This window comes from Manihot esculenta, chromosome 4 (assembly GCF_001659605.2).
Source record: "Manihot esculenta cultivar AM560-2 chromosome 4, M.esculenta_v8, whole genome shotgun sequence".
Lineage (NCBI taxonomy): Eukaryota > Viridiplantae > Streptophyta > Magnoliopsida > Malpighiales > Euphorbiaceae > Manihot > Manihot esculenta.
Genome location: NC_035164.2, coordinates 10487257 through 10511849, shown reverse-complemented (window position 1 = coordinate 10511849; position 24593 = coordinate 10487257). Strand labels below are relative to the sequence as shown.

The 24593-nt window shown below is 36.2% G+C and overlaps 2 protein-coding genes across 5 annotated transcripts; both read right to left on the bottom strand.

The window, feature by feature from the left end:
- Nucleotides 1–5840: 5840 nt before the first annotated feature.
- LOC122723439 lies at nucleotides 5841–9200 on the bottom strand. Its single transcript, XM_043955587.1, has 4 exons — nucleotides 9179–9200; nucleotides 9014–9064; nucleotides 6864–7229; nucleotides 5841–6625 (listed from the first exon to the last, which is right to left on the bottom strand). The coding sequence occupies exons 1-4, from the start codon at nucleotides 9198–9200 to the stop codon at nucleotides 6330–6332; spliced, it is 735 nt and encodes a 244-aa protein (XP_043811522.1). The 3' UTR covers nucleotides 5841–6329.
- Nucleotides 8850–24240, bottom strand: LOC110613686 (probable inactive receptor kinase At5g10020). Of its 4 annotated transcripts, XM_043956040.1 has the most exons (4): nucleotides 22456–24240; nucleotides 19789–21336; nucleotides 10062–10114; nucleotides 9652–9788 (listed from the first exon to the last, which is right to left on the bottom strand). In XM_043956040.1, the coding sequence occupies exons 1-3, from the start codon at nucleotides 23354–23356 to the stop codon at nucleotides 10062–10064; spliced, it is 2502 nt and encodes an 833-aa protein (XP_043811975.1). In that variant the 5' UTR covers nucleotides 23357–24240; the 3' UTR covers nucleotides 9652–9788. The 4 variants fall into 4 exon arrangements, with proteins under 4 accessions (XP_021610613.1, XP_043811975.1, XP_021610615.1 ...); XM_021754921.2 differs by lacking the exon at nucleotides 10062–10114 and having other exon boundaries at nucleotides 8850–9788; nucleotides 22456–24227; XM_021754923.2 differs by lacking the exon at nucleotides 9652–9788 and having other exon boundaries at nucleotides 9805–10114.
- Between the last annotated feature and the right edge of the window lie 353 nt (nucleotides 24241–24593).

The window sequence follows — 24593 nt, the reverse complement described above, 5'->3', positions numbered from 1 at the left end:
GGGAGAGGGGCAGCCTCTTCTTCAGCGGGTTTCAGAGGTGAAGGTCCATCAGCTCCAGCACGGATCTTCACAATGACACAGCAGGAGGCAGATGCATCTAACACCGTGGTGGCAGGTAACTTAGTCATTGGTTGTTCAGATGTGTATGCCTTGATGGATCCTGGTGCATCTCATTCTTTTATTGCACCGAGAGCCGTAGAGAGGTTGGGTCTGATGACTTTTGGGTTAGAGTGTCCTCTCTGGGTCAGTGGACCCAAGTGTGACCCATCAGTGGCAGAGTCAGTCTGCCAGTGTAGTCCTGTGTTTGTTGAGGGAAGATGCTTGTCCGCCGACCTAGTGGTTCTAGATTTGACAGACTTTGACGTCATTCTAGGGATGGACTGGTTATCTACCCATGGTGCTACCTTGGACTGCAGGGACAAGGTAGTCAGGTTCAGAGGTCAGGATGGGTCTGAGGTTGTCTTCAGAGGAGACAGGAGGGGTACACCTAGAGGTCTGATATCAGCTCTTCAGGCTCATAGGTTGCTCAGGAGGGGATGTTAGGAGTATTTGGCTCATGTGAGAGAGCTTAGCAGTCAGGTCAGAGAGCCCGCCTCAGTGCCAGTGGTTAGAGAGTTCTTAGATGTGTTCCCAGACGAGCTGCCATGTTTACCACCTGTTAGGGAGATAGAGTTCGAGATAGAACTAATGCCTGGAACCCGACCGATCTCTATCCCTCCCTACAAGATGGTGCCAGCAGAATTGAAAGAGTTGAAGGAGCAGTTGCAGGAGCTGGTAAACAAGGGCTTCATCCGACCGAGTACCTCACCCTAGGGTGCTCCAGTTTTGTTTGTGAGAAAGAAGGATGGATCCCTCAGACTTTGTATCGACTACAGGCAGTTGAACAAAGTCACTACCAAGAATAGGTACCCTTTGCCAAGGATCGATGATCTATTCGACCAGCTAGCAGGAGCGGGTTGTTTCTCCAAAATAGATCTGAGGTCCGGGTATCATCAGCTGAGGATCAGAGAGGAGGATGTGCCAAAGACAGCTTTCAGGACCAGATATGGGCATTTTGAGTTCCTTGTGATGCCGTTCGGGTTAACTAACGCCCCTGCAGCATTCATGGACCTCATGAATAGAGTGTTTAGTTAATACCTGGATCACTTTGTTATTGTCTTCATAGATGATATCATGGTGTATTCCAGGAATGCAGAGGAGCATGCCCATCATCTGAGGTTGGTTCTGCAGACCTTGAGGGAACATGGCTTGTATGTCAAGTTCTCTAAGTGTGAGTTCTGGCTGAGGAGCATTTCGTTCTTGGGGCATGTAGTGTCAGAGAATGGGATTGAGGTGGACCCCAAGAAGACAGAAACTGTGGCTAACTAGCCTAGACCCACTTCAGCGTCAGAGATTAGAAGTTTCTTGGGTTTGGCAGGTTACTACAGGAGGTTCGTTCAGGACTTCTCGAAGATAGCAGCTCCTCTGACCAGGTTGACTAGGAAGAATCAGAAGTTTGTGTGGACCAACCAGTGCGAAGAGAGTTTTGAAGAGCTTAAAAAGAGGTTGACTTCAGCACCAGTGTTAGCTCTGCCATCTAGTGAGGAAGACTTTACAGTCTTTTGTGATGCGTCCCGTGTGGGACTGGGTTGTGTGCTTATGCAGAATGAAAGGGTAATTGCTTATGCTTCTAGACAGCTGAAGAAGCATGAGTTGAATTACCCCACACATGACCTGGAGATGGCAGCAGTAATCTTTGCACTCAAGATGTGGAGGCACTACCTCTATGGGGTAAAATGTGAGATCTTCACAGATCATAAAAGCCTACAGTACATCCTGAGTCAAAGAGATTTGAACTTGAGACAGAGGAGATGGGTAGAGCTGCTGAGTGACTATGATTGCAAGATCCAGTATCATCCGGGTAAGGCGAATGTTGTGGCAGACGCCCTAAGCCGTAAGTCACTAGGCAGTCTATCCCACATCACGGCGGAGAGGAGACCAGTGGTGAATGAGTTCTAGAAGCTCATTGAGGAAGGTCTACAGTTGGAGTTGTCTGGTACAGGTGCTTTAGTGGCCCAGATGAGAGTGACACCCGTGTTTTTAGAGCAGGTGGCTCAGAAACAGCATGAGGACCCAGAGTTAGTGAAGATTGCCAGGACTGTTCAGTCAGGCAAAGACAGTGAGTTCAGATTTGACAGTAAGGGGATCCTCCGCTATGGGAGTCGATTATGTGTACCAGATGACATAGGGCCAAAAGGAGACATTATGAGGGAGGCTCATAATGCAAGATACACCATTCACCCCGGGGCCACCAAGATGTATCAGGATCTGAAAAAGGTTTATTGGTAGCCAGCTATGAAGAGAGATGTGGCACAGTTTGTGTCAGCCTGCGAAGTGTGTCAGAGGGTGAAGCTGGAACATCAGAAGCCGGCTGGAATGCTTAACCCGCTACCTATTCCAGAGTGGAAATGGGAGAATATAGCTATGGACTTCGTAGTGGGGTTATCGGCGACGTCCAACAGATTGGACTCCATATGGGTGATTGTGGACAGACTCACCAAATCTGCTCACTTCATCCCTGTCAGGAGTGGCTATTCTGTGGACAAGTTGGCGCAGGTGTATGTTGATGAGATAGTCAGACTGCATGGGGTTCCTGTTTCTATAGTGTCAGATAGAGGGCCCCAGTTCACCTTCAGGTTTTGGCGGAGTCTGCAGAATGCCATGGGTACTAGGTTGGATTTCAGTACTGCCTTCCACCCTCAGATTGATGGACAGTCAGAAAGGACCATCCAGACTATCGAAGATATGCTTAGAATGTGTGTGCTGGACTTTGGCGGTTCTTGGAGGCAGCATCTACCTTTGATGGAGTTTGCCTACAATAACAGCCATCATGCTAGCATCGGGATGGCCCCATATGAAGCTTTGTATGGGAGGAAGTGCAGATCACCTGTTTGCTGGGAAGAAGTTGGAGAAAAGGCCTTGGCAGGGCCTGAGCTAGTAGAGATCACCAGCAGGGTGGTACCCTTAATCAGAGAAAGAATCAGGACTGCTGCAAGCAGACAGAAGAGTTATGCAGACATCCGCAGAAGGCAGGTAGAGTTTCAGGAGGGGGATCTGGTATTGCTCAAGGTGTCTCCAATGAAAGGAGTGGTTCGCTTCGGGAAGAAAGGTAAGCTGGCTCCACGATACATCGAACCCTTTGAAGTCTTGCAAAAGATTGGGAATGTATCATACAAGCTGGATTTACCTACTTCAATGGAGAGAATCCATCCGGTTTTCCATATTTCTATGTTGAGAAAGTTCGTGTCAAATCCGAGCAAGGTTCTTAGTGAGCCTGATGTGGAGATCCAAGAGGATCTCACCTATGTTGAGCAGCCGGTACGGATCCTAGACACCCAGATCAGAAAGCTAAGGAACAAGGAAATCCCGATGGTGAAGGTCCTTTGGAACCACCACAATCTGGAAGAGTGCACTTGGGAGACACGGGAGTCTATGCTCCGGCAATATCCTCATCTCTTTTAAGGTTAGTCTCTATGTGTTTTATGTGTATGATGTGATGATTCTATGCATGTACTAGTTGAGGAACATTCGGGGACGAATGTTCTTAAGGGGGGGAGAATGTAATACCCGGCTAGACTCCGGTATCGGAATTCCTACCGTCCGGTGGAATCTCGGATGTCGGAGACCTCTAAAAGGGTAGAAACATGTTTTTATAAAATGTTTTAATGCATTTTATGGTTTTAAGTATGAAATAAAATGAGTTTTTGCATGAAAATAGCTTTGGAGGAAAACCCAGGTTCGGCCGCCGAAACTCAAGTTCGGCCGCCGAACATGCATGCGTTTTGGAGGCACGTTAGGCCCCCGAAAGCATAAGTGAGGGACATCCAGGTTCGGCCGCTGAACTTTACCTTCGGCCGCCGAACTTGCATGTGTTGTGGAGGCACGTTCGGCCCCCGAATGTGGCATGGCCAGCCACCTATAAAAGGGTCCCTTAGCCAAAAACGGGCGAGCTTTTTCCCCATTTTCGGCCAAGGTGAGCTCTTCGCCGTCCCTCACCCATCTTTGATGTTTTTCCTCTAAATCTTTCAAGATTTTTATTTGTTTTAACTTTGTTTTGAAGATTGAAGCTTTTGAGCAAAGTTTTGGAGCTTGGAGGTTCAAGAACCCAATCTCTCCCAACTTCGAGTTTAGGTCGTCTCCCTCTCGATCTTCAAGAGGTAAGAGCCGATCTTAAGCTCATTGCATGTTTTAAGTAAGTTTTAAGTAGATCCATGGGATAGAATGCATGTTTAGGTTATGGTTATGTTTTTGGAGTTTATGGGTATAAATGTATGTTCATGAACAATGTGAGTTTCTTGATGTGTTGCAGATGGGGTTTATGTTGGTTTGAGGCCCCTAGGAACATGTATGCTTGTGTTTGTGTGTTGTAGAATAGGTTTGATGCATGTTTGATAAGTTTGGAGGCGAAATGTGCAAAGGAAGCCAAGTTTCTGCCCTTTGGCAGAAACCAGGTTCGGCAGCCGAAGGATTTTCGGCCGCCGAACATGGCTGGGGAGGCAGCCTTTCGGCTGCCGAAGCTTGCCCCCGAAAGGGAGACTTTCGTCTCTGTCTGGCAGTTTCGGCCGCCGAAAGTGCCGCCGAACATGCATGAGTTTCGTCTCTGTCTGGGAGTTTCGGCCGCCGAAGGTGCCGCCGAACCTGCCTGACTTTCGGCTCTGGAAGGACTTTCGGCCGCCGAACCTGCCGCCGAAAGTGCCCTGTCCAGGCCTCCTTTGCATGTTTTTCTATGGTTGTTTCATGATGTTTTAGGGGGTTTTTGGGGAGTAGTTTAGAGATATGTTCTAGTATGTTTGGTCCCTCATTTGAGTCCACCTGTGTAGGTTCGGACCCGAGGAACCGAGGACCCCAGCAGTGAGTTCAGCTGCTTCGGTGTTGTCAGAGTCAGCCAGAGGTGAGTGGAACTAAACTTAATTTTTTAAATTGAGAAATTAAATGTTTTACCATGTTTCATGCATCATGATTATGCAATAGGATGATTGCATTAGTTTTCACGAATATGCCGCATTGTATCGATTGTTGTTGATGTGGGTGAATATTGGATGACCCAATTAGTCCATGACAGGAAGACCAGGACCCCATTCTACGGCCTGGCACAATGTAAGGAAAGACCAGGACCCCATTCTACGACCTGGCACGGTTATGGGACTCGAAGACCAGGAGCCCAGAGGAGGCCCTGGGGCAATGGTAAGTAATGTATGTTATGACAGGAAGACCAGGACCCCATGCTACGGCCTGGCACAATGTTAGCTTGGACTAATTGGTGACAAGTTCACCCAACCCTTATGTGAATTGTCTGTGTTATGATGCATTTCATGGAGCATAGTGTTAATATGTTTTTCTATAGTCCTACTCACTGGGCTTTTAGCTCACCCCTCTCCCTTTTACCCCCAGGCTTACAGGTACAGGATAGAAGAGGAGGTCGGTTAGAGTAAAGCTTGTTGTGTAATAGATAGAATGTGGACATGACAAATCGTAGTACGATGTAATGTAAAAGTACAGTATAGTTATGTAATGAGATGATGTTTATGGATGTTAGAGATGTGCTTGACCATAGATCGTTGTATCCCTTTCTATACATGATCTTAGAGATTTTTATGATGTTTATGTAAACCAACTCAACATATGTTATGTCACCCATTTGGGGGCACTGATGAGATCCCACAGAGGGATCAATGTTTATGAGTTATGTTATATACAGTGCATGCACAGGTTGAGTATGGTTGATATATATGGAAAGAAAAGTTTTAATTTTTATGTATGTTGTTGATCATGTATGGGATTATATAGGTTTACAGGTTAGATGTCAGGCTTGCTATGGGTCCCGGCGGCCTTAAGCCGATCTGAATCCTAGCGCCGGTAGCGGTCCGATTTTCGGGTCGTTACAAAATACATCTAACAGTTCATCATCATCATTACCATCTTCTTTATCACTATCCCTCTCAGTTGCCTCATCAGTTTCAAAACTAATATGAGGACACTGACAAAAATCTTCTTTTTCACTCACCTCTTCAACACTGGCACTAGAATCAGTGTCACTATCAGTGACATTTGGTGACACATTTAGTGAGATATTAACATGCCCTCTTTGGCCCACATTACTAGTTCCCCTACCCCTTCCTCTAACAGAGACACTCCTTTCCTCACCCCTTCCTCTAATAGGGACACTCCTTTCCCTATCTCTCCTATACACTTTACCTGTAAATCCAAAACCCTCGCCTTACCCTTCTTAAGAACATCATCCTTTTGACCTTCTGTATTACTTGGACCCTTTACCCTCACATTTGATTTTCTTACCTGAGATGGCACCTCATATTTGGTGGCACAAACTGACTTGTGATTCTTAAAGGAACCATAGAGTTATCCTTATACAACTCAAACATACCTGTGAGGTCTCCATCACTTTCAACACTAAGACCATTCCTTGCCACAATTGCTATGAAATCAACATTCAAATTAAATAGCTTATACATATCAGACAGAAGTTCAATGTAAGAGTACCTATCAGCTTGTACTTTATTGAGTTCACCCTCATTGTTCTCATATGTAATTCTGAAGTTATATCGCTCTGCGTATTGCCTTTTTAAACCTGAATAAGAGGGAGAACAATTATGTAAGCGCACTCTTTAATAACACCCGCGATACATTAAACCAGCATTGCATAAACTAAATCAGCTTTGCATTTTAAACTATCAAATCTCAAGCACTTACACACAGTTAATAACCCACATTACATTTTAACCATTAAATCTCAAGCATGCATAAACTAAAATTTTTGCATTTCAAATCGACAAGCATGCATAAACTAAAATTAAAAGTTTACTCACTATCGTGCGACCACCTAGGACTACAACAACAGTGATGGAAGAGAGAAAGGGAAAAGGCAGAAAGATAATGGTGGGCTGAAGAAATACCAAAAAAGAGAAAAGGAGAAAAGAAGGGAAAAGAGAGAGACTCGGCGAGGTAGGGAGGGCCGGGGCGTGAAGTGTTGGAAGAGGGGGGAAGGGAGAAGGACTTTGGTAGGCTGGAGAAATACCAGAGAGAGAAGAGAAGAGAAGAAGGAACCGAGACACAGGGTGCAGTGAGGTGGGATGGGATGTGAGGTGCAGTGAGGTGGGATGGGATGGGATGTGTTAGGAGAAAGGGGAAAAGAGGGAAATTAAGGGATTCGGATTTTTTTTTATTTCTTGAGGCTATTTAAGTTACTAGTGCAAATTATTAAGGGTATTTTAATTTATTTTTAATGACTTTTAGTAACAAAGCACTAACTAATTCAATTATTAAAACATAAGAATGTTTTAATATATTTTTAAAAATTTAACAACTCTGTAGTGAATTTTTTTATACCATTTAATATATTTTTAAAAATTTAAAAATTAAATTGTGAGTTTTATTATATTATAGGAATTAAATAGTAATTTTTTTATTGATTATGTATTTTTTAAAAATTCAATTGATAAAAAAAGATTTAATATTTGTGTGTATTTATATTTTAATCTAATTATTTTAATTTTAATTTAATTGGTCCAACCTTTATATTTTAGTGCATTTTAGTTAATTTGAAAATTTTTAAATTTAATAATTTACGTGGTAATTAAATAATTTAGATGTCATACCATATGTATTTTTTTTATATAAACTAATGATCAAATGACCAAAAAAATCCAACGCTTATATTATTTTATATCATAATCTAAATTAAGCATATAAATTTTGGATAAATTGATCCAACGTTTGCATTTAGGTATAATTTTATTCAATTTTCAAAAATCAAAATGTAAGAGTTCAGATTAAATGCGGCATGTAATATTTTATTAATTTTTAAAATATAAATTAATTCTATATATAAAAATAATTTTAACACATACTTAATTATAGTTAAATGATATATTTAAATTTAAAGAAAATAATAATCTAACTATTACATATGTTGTTGATTGTTTGAATCGTGGATAGATTTTATTTTATAATAATAATTATGAATATTTATAATGTATATCTTATTTTTAATTATTTTATATTCTGCTATTTTCAATTAAATAACATGTCAGTTATAAAATATTCATAATTATTACTATAAAATAAAATTCATCAATGTCGAAAATATAAACTATATATTTAATAATTAGATTGCTTATTTTTAACATTTTAATTTTAAAAATTGATCAAAATTACATCTAAACACACACGTTGAATCAATTTATTCAAAATTTAAATATTTAGATTAAAATATAAAATTATATAAATATTAGACTTTTTCCAGAAAATTAAACAATTAAAAAATAATAATAATAATACACATAATCTATTATCTAAATTATCAAATTGTTATAAAAATTATCAATTGAATTAATTAAATTAAAATTAAAAAAATTAAATTAAAATATAAATACCCGAGCTTTTTTTAGTCAATAGTGGATTTTTAAATTAAAGTAATATTTAGAGTGGTATAAAATAGTATACTTAAATTATTGATAAAATTAAAATAAATATAATAATAATATTAAATATTTTAATTATTATAAATTTTAATTTTTAAAAATATTAAAAAATTTAAACTTTAAAAATTTGTGATTACTAAATTTTTGTAAATTTATTTTATTCTAAAATTTACTGACGGGCAGATAACGTGCATCTGTGGTAATTCTCTTTAACTATAAAAATTGACAATTCTGTTTAACAATAAAAGTAAAGTGGAGTATATTTGAGATAACATATGAAATTCAGATTTTAATTAGTAATTAAATTAATATAGAATATAATTATAAAAATTTAAATTAATTTTAAATTATATTTAAAATGTTCACAATATATCTGGACTAATATATACTCTGTATAAATTAATTTGAAAGATAAATTTATAATCCGCTACATCGCGCAGGCTTGAATATGCAAATGAATAATTTTTCAAATGGTGAAATAACAATTACATTCAGAAGACAAGACAGGGTTAAAAAGAATGAATTAACCCACCAACCTGAGGGGACAAATAATCTTATTTCCTTTCCTGCATCTAACAATATTCTATCTATCCAATGCCCATTATTCACATTAACAGCCAAAAAACACCAATCATAAACAATACCCCTCCAATAAATACAAGGATAAAAATGGGTTTAGTGACAGAGGCTGGAGTTAGAACTTCTGTTCAATTTGAGAGGCATTTCATAATACTATCATTGAGAGATCTTCAAAAACTGACTTCATGTCAGGCCTCTCGGATGCCGGTAGGATACATCTTAATCCCACTTGCAGCATTTCACCAAGAATTCTGGGTGCCTCTGCATTTGGTTCATTAAGAAGCAGCTTATCGTAGCACTCGCTACAACGGTTTTCTTGGGCCAATAACCTTACCCATTCTGTCAGATCAACTACTCCTGGGTCCCCTGAAACGATCTCTCCTGAACCTTTTCCAGTTAGGAGCTCTAACAAGATAACCCCAAATGCATAGACATCACTTTTTAATGATGGGCAGGGTTTACTTGAGCTTGCAAATTCCGGGGGCCTATACCCAAGAGCACCAGCATTCAGAACTTGTTCTGCTGTGCCAGCTGATGTCAGTATTCGATGGAGACTGTAATCTGAGAGCAGTGGATTCATGTTTGGAGGTTGTAATAAAATGTTTGTGGATTTGAGGTTGCCATGGGGTATTGCTTTCTCATTGTGTAAGTAGCTCAGACATCGAGCAACATTAACAGCAACCCTGAGCCGATCGTGAAGCGATAAAGGTGGGAGTTTTCTTGGCTCTGTATCTGCATAAAAATAAGTATTTTTTAAAAATAAATATATAAAATAGAAAAAATTCCTGCATAAATGGCAAAAAGAAAGATGGAAAACAGAATATCCACATAATGCATATATATTTCGGTTACACAGATGAAATTTGTAAAATTTCAAGGCAATGATATAAGCACAAAGAAATACTAAAATCACTTTATGGGACATAAACTCTCCCCCACATTCAAAAACAATCAATGGTGATCAGATGTTGGCTTTAGGAAGTTTCAGAAAGATTGGGGAAGTACTTATCTTGCTGAGGAGAAACAGAAAGTATGCACAGTTTCAATAAATAGATTCCCTGAAACAGACAAAGTAAATTTCCAGTTATCAAAATGTAATATCAGTTGAAGATGAATCATGAACATGAATCACGGATAAACCAATTTCCTGCTTGTTCGCAACCAAAGTAATTTTTTTACTTGCATCTTATTAGATCATAGTCCTTTTCCCCTTGTCACAATAAATACCCTTATCATAAACTGCGTGCCATTCTCATACACTTCAATTGGGGGTTCTTGGTTCTTACTCTTTCCCAGTTGATCCACTCTCCCTCTCCCTCATTTCTCCTCTTCTACTCTCTCCATGGAGGGATTTTGTGTTCTTTTATGCTTTTCATGTGTCATGCAATATCTAGGCCCAGTAGACACTACTCAGTCCTCACACTCTCTTCAAATTCTTCTCTTTTTTTTTTCTGAAGAATTTGAATTTTTCAAATTCTTCGTTATGCACTATTTGCTTGCAACACTGTCTTCATATAATTATTCAAGGAACAACATCTTCAACAAGCAACAACTAAGTATCTGCTGTGAATAAGCTTAATTAAAGACATGAAGCTGCATAGATTTGTGTCCCCTTGCACCAAATTTCACTTCCTTTATGTACACACATATTTCAACACTGACCAATAATTTTTGTCATTTAATCCCTTGATAATCTGAGATAAAAAATACTGTAAACTTCAGAACTATATCTTAAAACTTGTTAAAGTTAATGAGACTTATTCTACTCTCCCCTCACCTAATATTCATGGACCATAAAGCTCAACCCATAAAACAAATGGCTGAGATACATATTGATGAAAAATAGTACTCTCTTGCCAACTCTGTTTGAATTCCTACCTGGTGCACCATTATGGATCCCAATAAACAATACAAAAAACAGTTACTCAGTTCAATAATTTTAATAAAAACTTGTAAAAATTATTAAAAGAAAAAAAAGCTCAAGAAAAAGCGTTGTCCCAACAGCCCAGTAATCAAGCATATACCTCATTGTGCAAACTAAGGGTTCAAATCAAAGCTTCCCCTCCCCTTCAACCAAAAGATTACATCAGAAATTGTCAGATGAAACAAATGATCTGAGACATCTCAAAATGCACCTAGAAAACTAAAGAAAGAATTTAATGAGGTTCGGTATAAGCCTACCCTACAAACAAATTGCTAATAAGGAAAAGTAGTTATAACACTAACAATTTTTCTCACCCACAATAGTAAGAAAAACAACACTTTGCATGCAGTGACGGATTTACACTGGGGCAAGGGTGCCATGCCCCATGAACTTTTGAAAATTTTTAAAATTTGTTTTGGAGTATTATGGTAGTTTTCCTATATATCTAAATAACTAAAAGAAAAATTACCATTAGATCTCTAATTTTTAAAAAATTCATTAGTTTATTTTTATTTAAAATTATTTAATGAAAATAATTTTTATTCTATAAAATTAAATTCTTTTAGTCTTTTTATAAAAAATCTATTAAAATATCTTAAATATTTATTATTTAGTCCATATAATTTTAATTATGTGTATCATTTAGTCTTTATAAAGTTAAATATATAGACTATTTAGTCTTTGTAACCAAAGGATAAACAAATTAGCTAACAATTTAGTTGACAAATAGACTAAACAATATAAATTTTCTAAACATTTAGGAACTTGATAGTAATTTTTCTATAGATAAAATCCCAATTCTACTACTATTTTTATTACAATCACCCTTACTTATATATTTCTCTCCTCTATTTTTTTATTACTCTATAAAATTTTCCTTTAATTTTCAAGATTTCAACTACATATATCCTACTTAATTTTTTTTTCAAAACATTCATAAAATAAATTACCAAGTCATTATTTAATTTTTTTTTTTATATACATTGTTTTTATTGTTAAAAAGTGATAGTTGTTTTTATTTATCTCTATTTATATGATTGAAGTTATATATTTTAAATTATTTAAATATAGGATTTTAAATGAAAAATAAAAGTTGTTTTATGTACTGCTACATTTAGAAAAAAATAAATTTTAAATTTAATTGATAACTTGTTATATTATTTAAAAATTAAAGATCTTACATGATAAAATCAAAAAACATTTTTATATATAATAGTTTCAACTACTCATAAAAAAAAAATTAAGAACTCATATTATGTATTTTATATGAGAAAATTAATTTAACTAGCAAAAATTCACTTACATAGATTTTCTTTCGTTAATTTATTTGAACTTGATTCTCAACTTAACTACTTTGTTTTTGATATGTATATATAAACAATATTTTTTCTGAAATAAGTAAAATTTGAAAATTTACTAAGAAAAATAAAATTGGACCCCTCTAACTTTAATTTATGCACCCGTCGTTGTTTGCATGGCACATAACTTACATGCACTCCATTAATGTCTCTCTTTAAATTATAGCCACCTTTGACACTTTATAGGCAATTGGACAAGAGTTCTGTTAAATTTAGAATAATTAAAGAGAGAATATAATAACAAAGAAGATTTACGTGGTTCGACTACGGGAGTCTACATCTACAAACACAAAATCTTAAAGAGTTACATTTTTATTGAATTGTGTTATTTCACTAATATAAAAAGTTTTCTATTTATAATGAAAAATCCAATACATATATGGTATGATACCATGAATGAAATGATTCTCCAACTATAATGAGAATATATTAAATCCCATGATCATAGGAATATATAGACATAATTATCTATCTATTTAGTAATACATATCCTATGTTAAATAAATTCAACTTTCCATAACATTCCTCCTTAATTGTAGCTTGGAATCTCATCAATTATGATACTTTCCCTTGATGAGATTCTATGTAAAAGCCAAAAACTTTCTTATAACAGCTTCCAACAAGCAACTCATGAGCACATTCAAAACTACTCGCACAAAGACACTCACACAAAATACCAAAATATAAAACAATCATTAGAATTGTACTTCCCTCTCCAAAGGCAATACCTGTGAGGAAACATTGACACAAAATTCATCTCTAAAGGTAATACCGGCAAAAAACATCAACACAAAACAACTCATAGGATTGAACAAACCACATCAATTGAATACAAAGTAGGTGTGAAAGTGTCCATAATCAGTACCAATAAATAGTGCCCATGAACAGTGCCCAAACAAAAACCTCAAAAAATTGAAAGTTCTAATACCATGTTAAATTTAAAATAATAAAAGAGAGAAAAGACAATAATACAAAAAAATTTACGTGGTTTGGCTATCAGAGCCTATATCTACGGACACAAAACCTCAAAGGGCTACATTTTTATTGAATTGGGTTATCTCACTAATACAAAAAGTTCTCTATTTATAATGGAAGATCCAACACATATATGGTAGATACCATAAATGAAAATATTCTACAACTATAATAGGAATATATCAAATCCCATGATCATAGAAATATATAGATATAATTATTCTATCTATTTAGGAATATAAATACTATATTAAACAGATTCAATTTTCCATAACATTCCCCCCTTAATTGTAGCTTGGAATCTCATCATTTCTAACAAGTCCAATTTGGACTCACGAAACTAACTTCTATTCCAAGTCAAATTTGGTGGAGAGTGGATACCAAAAATATCCTTTTTTTCTAATTATTAAAACTTTCTAATTACAATTCTAATCCTTTTTTTACTTCTTATTCAATAAATCTCCATCTCCAAATAAAAACAGGATTAGTCTCTATAACTTATGTAAGAGTCAATTTCCTCTTGGCTACTTTATTGCACTTTTGATTGTTGATATTGTCTATTGCCGCATTTTCAACCTTTTAATCCAGTGTGTTTCCTTGAAATTTCTAGAGATTCTTTTCCCCAAGATTTTTGCACTTCATGATCATGAGTTAATTTACCAAGTCAAGTATGGGAGTTCCACTCAAGGTGAAGTCATGAAAGTTAGCTAAGGTTCTCTTATGATCATGAAGGCCAAGAAGTTTAGCACAAAGAATTGTGCAAGAAGAGGAAGGAAGAATGCAAATTGAGGCAAGAGGCAATACCAATATTCAATAATGCAAGAAAGTACTAAAGAGTAAACTAACTTTTGCACAAGTACTAAAAAACTAATCCTATTTGACTTTGTGATGGAGATTTTAAGAATACCAAGCCCAAATAATAGTTGAAGTTCTAATTAGGAAGTCCTAATAAGAAAAAAGGACAATAGAAATTTTTTAGCCTCCATTGAATTTGTCTTGGAATAAGAATTAGTTTTATGAGTCCAATTTGGACATAGGTCTTCTGTATGGTGTGCTATGTGCCATGCAACATGTTGTGTTGCTTTTTCATACTGGCAACTTGAACTCCTGCCCATTTTTTATAGATCCAACTAGTTGGGATAAACCAGATATGTGAGTCTTTGTGTGTATATGGGATCCCTTCCCTTTTTTTTTTCTAATTATGAGTGAAATGATAAATAAATGTGAAGAATTTTAGAAAATTTTAGAGTATTCTTATATTTCACTCTCAATCTTTACAAATGATTTACATGACTATTTATATACAAAGAATTATACCTAAACAAGAAGCAAACAATCAAAAAATAATTACAGAGATAATTAAGAATCCTAATTTATGCCTAAAATTCGTAATCAAATCAAATCATATCAAATAAGTCAACACTCTCCCTCAAGTTGGTGTATAGATGTCGCACATGGCCAACTTGCAAATCAGATTATGGTAGATTCTATTGTTAAGCCCTTTAATAAACACATCCGTAAGTTGCCCAATAGAAGTCATATAAACTAAACTCAAAAACATCGTCTATTAATTTTTATTTAATGAAATGCCGAATAATCTTAATGTGTTTCGTTTGATCATGTTGAGCTGAATTTTGTGCTATATTGATGGCAGTTTTGTTATCACAATACAAAAAGTTATCTTGTCTCTCTCGAGCAGCCTTAACTCTTCCAATAACTTCTGCAACCATAAAAGTTTACACACATCTTGAACCATTGCTCTCTATTCTGCTTTAGTAATTAACCGAGCAATAACGTTTTATTTTTTGCTCTTCCAGGTGACAAGATTCCCTTCCACAACTGTGCAGTAGTCAGAGGTGGATCTCCTGTCATCAAGAGATCTTGCCCAATCTGTATCTGTAAAAACTTCAACTCGGAGGTAACCATGTTTGGAGTAAAAAAGCCCTTTCACTGGCGTAGACTTTAGGTATCTTAAGATGCAAAAGATAGCTTGCATATGAGTCTCGCGAGGATCATGCATGAATTGGCTAACTAAGCTAACAGCATAGGCTATATCCGGTCGAGTGTGTGAGAGATAAATTAACCTCTCTACCAATCTCTGATATCTTCCAATATCCACGGACTCACTAGTTTCTGCTTGCATCTTGTGATTACTTTCAATGGGAGATTCAGCTCGTTTACATCCCAACATACTAGTTTTTTCCAAAAGATCTTGAATGTACTTTCTTTGGGAGATGAAAATTCTTTTTCTTGATCTAGCCACCTCAATACCTAAAAAATATTGCAGCTTTTCTAGATTTTTTATTTTAAATTCTTGAGTCAACAACCTTTTTAGTTTAGCCATTTCCTCTTTGTCATCACCTGTCACCATTATATTATCAACATACACAATAAAAAGGGTGATCTTACCCTTGTGATGTTTAATAAATAGAGTATAATCAGCATTGCTCTATTGATAACTAAAGAACATCATGGATCTGCTAAACCTGTCAATCCAAGCTCTGAGAGATTATTTTAGCCCTACAAAGCCTTTTTTAACCTGCACACCTTTCCTTGTGTCTTCTCATTAGCGAACCCAGTAGGTATCTCCATAAACACTTTTTCCTCTAAATCTCTATGGAGGAAAGCATTATTCACATCCAACTACTGTAAGTCCCAGTCTAAGTTGGCTGCACAAGATAATAGGACTCTGATTGAGTTCATTTTTGCAACTAGGGCAAATGTCTCTTGATAATACACTCTATAGATTTGGGTGAATCCTTTAGTAACCAATCTGGCCTTAAACCATTCAATTGTGCCATCAGTTTTGTGTTTCATTGTGAACACCCACTTACAACAATAAGTTTCTTCTCATGTCGAAGAGTGATAAGCTCTCAGGTCTCATTTTTTGCCAGTACTTTCATCTCTACAATCATAGCTCCCTTCCATTTAGGATATCCAAGAGCTTCCTTCTAATCCTATGGAATAAACACGGAAAAAATATACAAGGCTCTTCTATAGGAGGGAGACAATGATTCATAAGAAATAAAGTTAGAAATAGGGTGTTTAGTACAAGATCTGACATATTTTCTTTGTGTAATAGGTTTATCTAAATTATTGGAGCATTCAAGAGTTGTAGATAACTAACCAAAAGAATATTCTTGACTCTAAGTAGACTGCATAATAGTTTCTTCTGCCTTGTCTCTCTTCGAATACCTCCTCAAATCTACCTTGTACAAATGTCTGTCCAATCTACTAAAACTCTCTAGCGGAACTATATCATTCAAAATCACAGAATTTGGGATCATCTCTTTTTGCTTATTATTCTCCCCCTAAAAGGGTGAGTGGGTGGTACTAAAGTAGGGTTCAATCTCTCATAAAGTAACATTTATACTGACAAAGTATTTCCAAGATGGAGAGTGATAATACCTGTATCCCTTCTGTGTCGGAGAATACCCAACAAACATATTTAAGGGCCTTAGGATCCAACTTTCCCGCTGGTTTAATATGGACAAAGCACACACACCCAAATATTTTTGATGGAATAATGTATAAATTCCTAGTAGAATCTCTAAAGGACTCATAAAGTCAAGGGTCTTGAGGGACATTCTATTAATAAGATAAGCAGATACAAGTACTGCATCTCTCCAATATGTTTTGGACAAGTTCATGGTGAACATAAGAGATCGAGCTACCTCAAATAGACGTTTGTTTTTCCTTTCAACAACGTTATTTTGTGCACTAGTATAAGAACAACTTGTCTGGTATACTATCTATTGGTCTCTAAATAAGCAGAAAACCTACTATCTATATATTATCTTCCATTGACAGTTCTCAAAATTTTCACCTTAATATCAAATTGAGTTCAAATCATCTTGTGAAAGAATTGAAAATAAGAAAAGACATTACTTTTAGCTTTAACCAAATAGACTCAAGTCATTCGAGTGCAACAATCAATAAAGGTAACAAACTATTGATTACCATATAAGGAGACAGTTTGAGTAGACCCCCAAACATCACAATGAATAGTGATAAAAGGAATTTGGCTTTTATTATGACTCAAAGGATACGAGGTTTTAGTATGCTTAGCATACTCACATGTATAACAAAATAAAGAACCAAACTGAGTTCTAGCAAATAAACTAGGATAAAGTTTTTTTAAGACAAAAATGATGGATGCCTTAACTGCCTGTGCCACTAAAGTATTTCCTGATTGACATTCTTATTTTCTCCAAAACATGCTTAAAATATCGGAGAACTTGGACCACCTTCCTACATGTATAATTATGCGGTCTACCATTGCCAATCCTCTTCTTTGTGAGAAGATCCTAAATAACATAATGATTAGGAAAGAATTCAATTTTACAGTTAAAAGCATTGGTAATACCATTGATAAATAACAGGTTGACAGGAAAACAGAAAATATGAAGGACAGATGATAATTTAATATTGGGTGCACAAATAACAAAACCTGTTTTGAATATGGGAGTAAAAGAGCCATTAGCAATTCTGACATTGTCTTTGGTTAGAGAAGTAAAATAATTAAGAAAACCTTAGAAGATTCTGTCATGTGTCTATTCGCACCAAAATCAATAATCCATGGAAAGGTATCAATAAAGGAAGCATTGCCTGACTTTATAAAGTTAGATGTGGCACTAAAGGAGGAAGAGGTGTCAATATGAGACGGGAGGCATTTGAAACTCTGAATTTCATTAGGTGAAAGGAATTCAGCAGCTATTGTCTCTTTAAAGGGCTCCTCCACAGTTTCTACTAGATTAGCTTGAGCTCTAGATGTATCTCATTTCCCCCCACGCCTCTAGTGGGACGACCATGTAACTTCCAGCAAGTTTCCTTGGTATGCCTTGGTTTCTCACGGTAGTCACAATGCAGGTGATCTTTCTCAAAATTATGAGGCTGCGGTGTGCTCAAACTAGTAGCCAATCCAACCCTTTCAACATGTGCAGTATAAAGCATAGCATGTCGGCGACTTTCCTCTTGTTGAACATGGGCATATCCTTTACTTGGACCCGAATTAGATCATATTCGTATAGCCAATCCAGCCCTTTCAACATGTGCAGTATAAAGCATAGCATGTCGGCGACTTTCCTCTTGTTGAACATGGGCATGGGCCTTTTCTAGAGAAGTAAAAGGATTTTTCTCCAATACTTGGACCCGAATTAGATCATATTCGTTATTCAACCCTGCAAGAAAATCATAGACCCGCTCCTTTTTAATCACTTCTTGAAATTTGACTACATTTCCAGTACAGTCTCTCTGGAAGTCCTGATACTAATCAAGTTCCTGCCATAAGCCACATAACTCAGAATAAAATTGAGAGATAGTCATTTCTCCTTGCTTAATACCATGGATCTTATTCCAAATATCATAAATTTGGGCATCATTAAAAATCTTAGAATAAGTTAAGGACAAGGCCTTTTATATCTTTGCAGTAGTATCAATTAACAAATACGACTTAGAGATATGAGGTTGCATAGAGTTAAGTAACCATGTCATAACAAGACAATTATCATGTCCTATTGAGAAAAATCTAGATCACTCTCATCTGGTTGCTTCTTATTGCGAGTGACATAGCCCTGTAGTTCTCTAGTCTTGATAAACAACAAACAAGACCAAGCAAGATAATTGGTTCCATCAAGTTTTACGGGACTAATTTGCAAGAAAAGATTATCATAGTTAGGAATCAAGACCTTTTTACCTTTTGCCATGGTAAAAACAAATGAACCGTGAAAAAATAGGAGGTATTCAAGGTTGTACACACACGAAAGCCCAACCAAATTACCAAAGGACAAGGTATTGGCACGAGATGGCTGGAAAAAGGGTCGGAAATGGCGCCAGAGTGGACAGAGCGACGAAGCAGCATCGGACAGATCTCACGCGCCGAGAAGGGCGTATAAGCCTTACGCGCGTGACTTTCCAGCATCGGAGTTGGGCGGTCTGGCAGGCGACGGTCTAGCGGTCCTTCTGGTGGCGGCGGTGAGATGTGGAAAGGTCCCTAAATAGGGTAGTACCAAAAAGGTAGATCTAGGATTTTTGAAACCCTAAAGTAGAAAGATTGAATTTAAATCCTAAAATCATGAAAAAGCTTTGGTACCATGAAAAATTTTGGAGAATTTTAGAGTATTCTTGTGTTTTACTCTTGATCTTTACAAGTGATTTACATGACTATTTATACACAAAGAATTACACCTACACAGGAAGCAAATAATCAAAGAATAATTATAGAGATAATTAAGAATCTTAATTTATGCCTAGAATCAATAATCAAATCAAATCATATCAAATAAGTCAACAAAATGCATGAAAAAAAAAATAGATCTAACCGATTGAAGATAGACTGATATCGGTCTAGAGCATCTAACCGGATATTTCAGGGTACACATGCACAAAAGCACATTCCATCAAACACACAAATACACAATTCGAGAAATGGTATCTTACCTACAAAGTACAAAAGAGAGAAAGAATGGTATTTTACCTTGCAGGTAGAAAGCCAAACATTGTGCATTAACATAGTTATATAAAATCATCTTCTCATGGTCTTTTGGTCCCCAATAGTAACCCTGAAGAGAAACTAAATTGGGATGTCTGATGTTCCCAAGTTTCTTTACTTCCCTTGCAAATTCTTTCCTCCCTTTTGCTATTCCCTCTTTTAACCATTTTACAGCCAATACAACACCAGAGTCAAGTGTGGCTTTATATAGGGTACCATGGCAACTCCTTCCAATAACTTCTGCTGGAGCATGTGAAAGTTCTTCTGCTGTGAACATTAGGGAGGCATCAAACAGGTGTAAATCTCCTGCCAATTTTTCTGGAGAATATACTTGGAGGACACCTGGATGCTCTGAGGAAAGTTGGCTTTTAGAAGGTGAAGGATTTGAAGATGAAAAATATGACAATGGAGAAGATAATCCTTCATTTTTTCTTACTGATTCAGGATGATCAGTAGGCTTCTGCAGAGCTGATGATGTGTCCCCAGGATAATATGCAGAACCTAACTGTGATGATGGATGAAGACTTTGGTGAAAACTAAATGATGATAAAGATCTGTCCAAATTTTTGTTAATTGAGGTGGAATGAGAAAGGGAAGAATGCTCCTGTGATACACCTTCATGTCTTTCATCCCCTTTTAAACTTCTCCTACCATGAGTCTGCCAACGGGTCCAGTAGTAAATAAGCATGCACAAAATAGCTACTACAGTTGCAGTACCAACCATACCAGCTATCAAGAAAATTTTAATTGAAGGTTTCATGTGAGATCTACGTTTCTTTAAAGTCATATCTGTAGCACCTTCAGTTGACAACTGTAAGTTAGGAAAAATCAAGAAGGGATTTCCAGGATGGAAAGCTGAATCAGAAAACCGCCTCAAATTATCAGGTACCACACCAGAGAGATTGTTATAAGACACATTAAATCCTTTCAACTGATCAGGAAGGTCCCCTGGAATGGGGCCTTTGAGTATGTTGTTGGATAGGTTTAAAAGTACCAAGTTATGGAATTTATTGACTTCACGGGGAAAAATGCCATCTAAGGAATTATATGACAAATCAAGAGACATCAAGCTCAAATTCTGGGTGGAGCTTTGTACTTTCTGAAGAGGGATTGAGCCAGTGAAATTGTTGGCTGAAAGGTTGAGATGAGTCAATGTTGTCGAGGTGAAGAGGTCTGGAAGGAGGAACCCACTGAGAAAATTAAGGCTAAGATCAATCACTTGTAGTTGTGAATACGTGCTCAAAACTATTGGAAGTTCACCATTCAATGAGTTGTTTGATGCCTTGAGTGAAGTCAACCTCAAGAATTGAGAAGTTTGGTTTGGCAAACTCCCTGTCAACGAATTATTACTCAACTGAATATCTTCTACATAATTTCCCCAGTTCTGAATTCTTGATACATTTCCGGATAACATATTATTACTCAGATCTACAATGGCACAGTGTCCTACAGTGGCAGGTAAGAAGCCAGTCAATTTGTTTGAAGATAAATTTAGCTTCTTGAGAGTTGCAGAAGTGATACTTCTCAATGGACCTGCCAAAGATGTTAATCTTTAAAATTACAGTTAAAGAAATTATGAGAATGAGAAACTAAAATTCAAAGAAGATGCAACTGTCAGGAGCTAATGACTAAATCAACCAACATAAAAAAATAATAAAAAACACCTGCACAGCAATGGAAAAAGAGAATTCAATTATGTCATGAATAGATTTCTGAGAGCATAAAGACCTATTTGACATGGATTGATTTTCAAACTATTGTGGAAATTGCATTTGAGATGATTATGATCTATTCTGTGTGCTTTAAGTTCACCTCACATGTTAAACACAAATATCAGGAGCCTATATTTTCTTATTTTAAACATTACAAGACCTCCTAAATGTTATAATTAATATAATTGAATACAATCAAAGGAATGCAGAAATATATCACGCAGAGAGGTTTGACATTCACTTCTATATATCTATATAAATATTATAAAGTGAGCTATGTAAAAAGGATTCATAAAAAGCTGTCAAGTGAAACTTTTTTGAATAATGTGAGATTGCTTTCGTCCGTGTGGCGCCTCAAAATTTTCACATACACTAAAGTAATTAATCATTTCTTTTATTCTTTTGTCTCTCTATATCATGCTTCATTATTCCTTATCATCTTTAGTAATATATTGAAAACTCTTGAATTGCATGTCTACTCATCTTTCCATTTCCATTAATAGTGAATGTAATTCAATCAAGCACGAACAGACTAATTTAATTTTATAGTTACCTACAAAATGATAAAGGATTAATTTTACAAACCATAAAAAAGGGAGTCTTTGCATATTGATTTCCATGAATGGCAATTACAGATGTAAAATGTCTTACCCACTGTTCTTAAAAATGATGTTCTTAAAAGAAAGCTGGGATTCAAGCATATAATCAATATAAAAAAATTGTACAAAATGTAGTGTTATCTGTATTACTATGGTTTGAACTTGTGATAGATATTTGTAGTTCAATCAATTGATGCATATAAAAAGTAGTGGTTTCTAAAGCATTATGTATATCTTTTTGTTTCTAGGAATGTTCTACACCCATTCCCCACAGCTAAGAGATACAGATAAGGGAGGAAGTTAAAAAAAAAAAAAAAGGAAGCATAACGCAATAATAATACCTTCAAGTTGATTAAGGCTGAGATCCAGTTCAGACAACACCATTGATTTGTCTTCAAAAAGAGCTTCTGGTAGAGACCCTGATAACAGGTTACTTCCAAGCCTTAGAATCTGAAGAGAGACAACAAATTGAAATGGAGGTATATCACCATCTAGCTGATTATTAGTAGCATCAAAGACCTCTAAACTGTCAAAAAATGGAACTCCATCATGAGCAAAGAGCTTTCCAACCAAGGAATTATGGCTTATATTCAAATATTGAATTGATGAAACAAAACTGTCATCTCCAAGTCCCAAATCCAATGATCCAGAGAACTGATTGTTGCTTAGGTCGACATGAACCACACTGCCCAACTGGGAAAGCAGTTTCATTATATCTCCAGAAAAGTTATTAGCCCTCAAATCTAAATATTTCAACCTCTCAAGACTACCAAAACCAGAGGGAATCATGCCTTGAAAATTGTTTGAAGAGAGATTCAAAAGCACAATATTCCTTAAATTGACAATGGTGGTGGGTAGAAACCCATGAAACAAATTGCATGAAATATCCAAGTACTCAAGGGACTGAATGGAACCAACATTTGAGATAGTTCCCATCAATTGGTTATTCAAAATTGATATGTTTCGAAGCATTTTAAGGCCAGTAAGAACTGGGAAACTAAAGTTCCCAATAAGGCCTAAGTCATTTAGAGTAATGGAATGTACATTGCCATCAATGCAGACAACCCCATACCACCTCTGGGGGCAACCATCAGATGCCAAGGACTTGGAGTCCCATGAAACAAGAACTTCCCCAGATGGGTCTTTCTCAATGCCCTTCTTGAGCTCCAAGAGTGCTTCAAAATCATATTGTCCAAAAGCATTTACCAGCAGCAACAATAACACCAAATAAATTATAGGCATTGTTTCAATACTTGTCCAAAGTTACAAACTTCAAAGAGAGGGAGATAGGAAGTATAAATTGAATAAAAAGATCCAATTTGAATGAGGGATGGTGAGAAATTGAACCACTTCCTCAAAGCAACTATTACAAAAGGCTAATTTACAAGAAATTCAAATGCATTGGTCAAAATATCAGGACAATTGGAAGACGACATCGAACAAAAACAAAGACCACAATAGGGGAACATATAAAAATTAAGCTTCACAGCTCAACACTTGATGAAATCATAAACCCATTTTCTCAGAAATGGAAAAAAAGAAATAAAGGAATAAGTTTACCAAAATTTTTGCACCACAAAACGAGGAAGAGCAGAAACCCAATTGCTAAAATGAACAAAAAAGAATGAGAAAACCAATAAAAAAAAATAAAGCAGGGAAACATAACAAAAATCTACATCTTTTTATCAGTTAAAAGCAGCTCAGCGAACAAGAATTGGAGTCTCTACAAGCAATGTACAAAAAACGAATTAAAGGAAACAACAATGCTCAAACAAACGAAACAAAATGTCCGTAGAAATACACTGAAGTTGTTGAAATAAAATGAGGGGAAGCTAAAGAACCTGACAGAGCTTCGCAACCAAGAAAACACAACGTGGAGATAGAAATGGAGGTCAGGGTGGGTAATGGGTACCCAGAAAAAACCAAGAATAGTGAATTCTTGACGAATCAGAGACCCAACAAGCATAACAAAAATGGAAAACAAGCAAAGGGACTGAGACTGAGAGACTGAGAGCGAGAGAACAGCAAAAACCAGAGAGAAAGATAGAGAGGGTAGCAGTGGGTGGGTGCTGGTAGCATGTTACATTATTAATTGCCAAATTGCAATATGCAAAAAGCAATAACTCTAAGAAGAGGACAGATTTTTTATTTTATTTTTTTGCAGAGGAAAAGGACAGATTTACTTCTGGGTAAGTGTTGCTTGCAAATGATAAAAATAGTGATTTTGGGTCAGCCAAGCTTTAGCTGGTGAATTTGACTTGTAACTTCTATTTTCTTTTTTCCACTCATTGTTTCTTACAGAGTTACAACATCGTACTGATCCCGATGCTTTGGTGATTGGTTTCTGTTACTTTAATGGAGTATCAATTTCAACTTTCCACTGCTAAAATGGATTTTATCAATAATTGAAGGGTTTGGGGACTAGCCATTGAATTTTACACGTTGATCTGAAATTTTAAGTCTTTTTTTTTAATCTGTG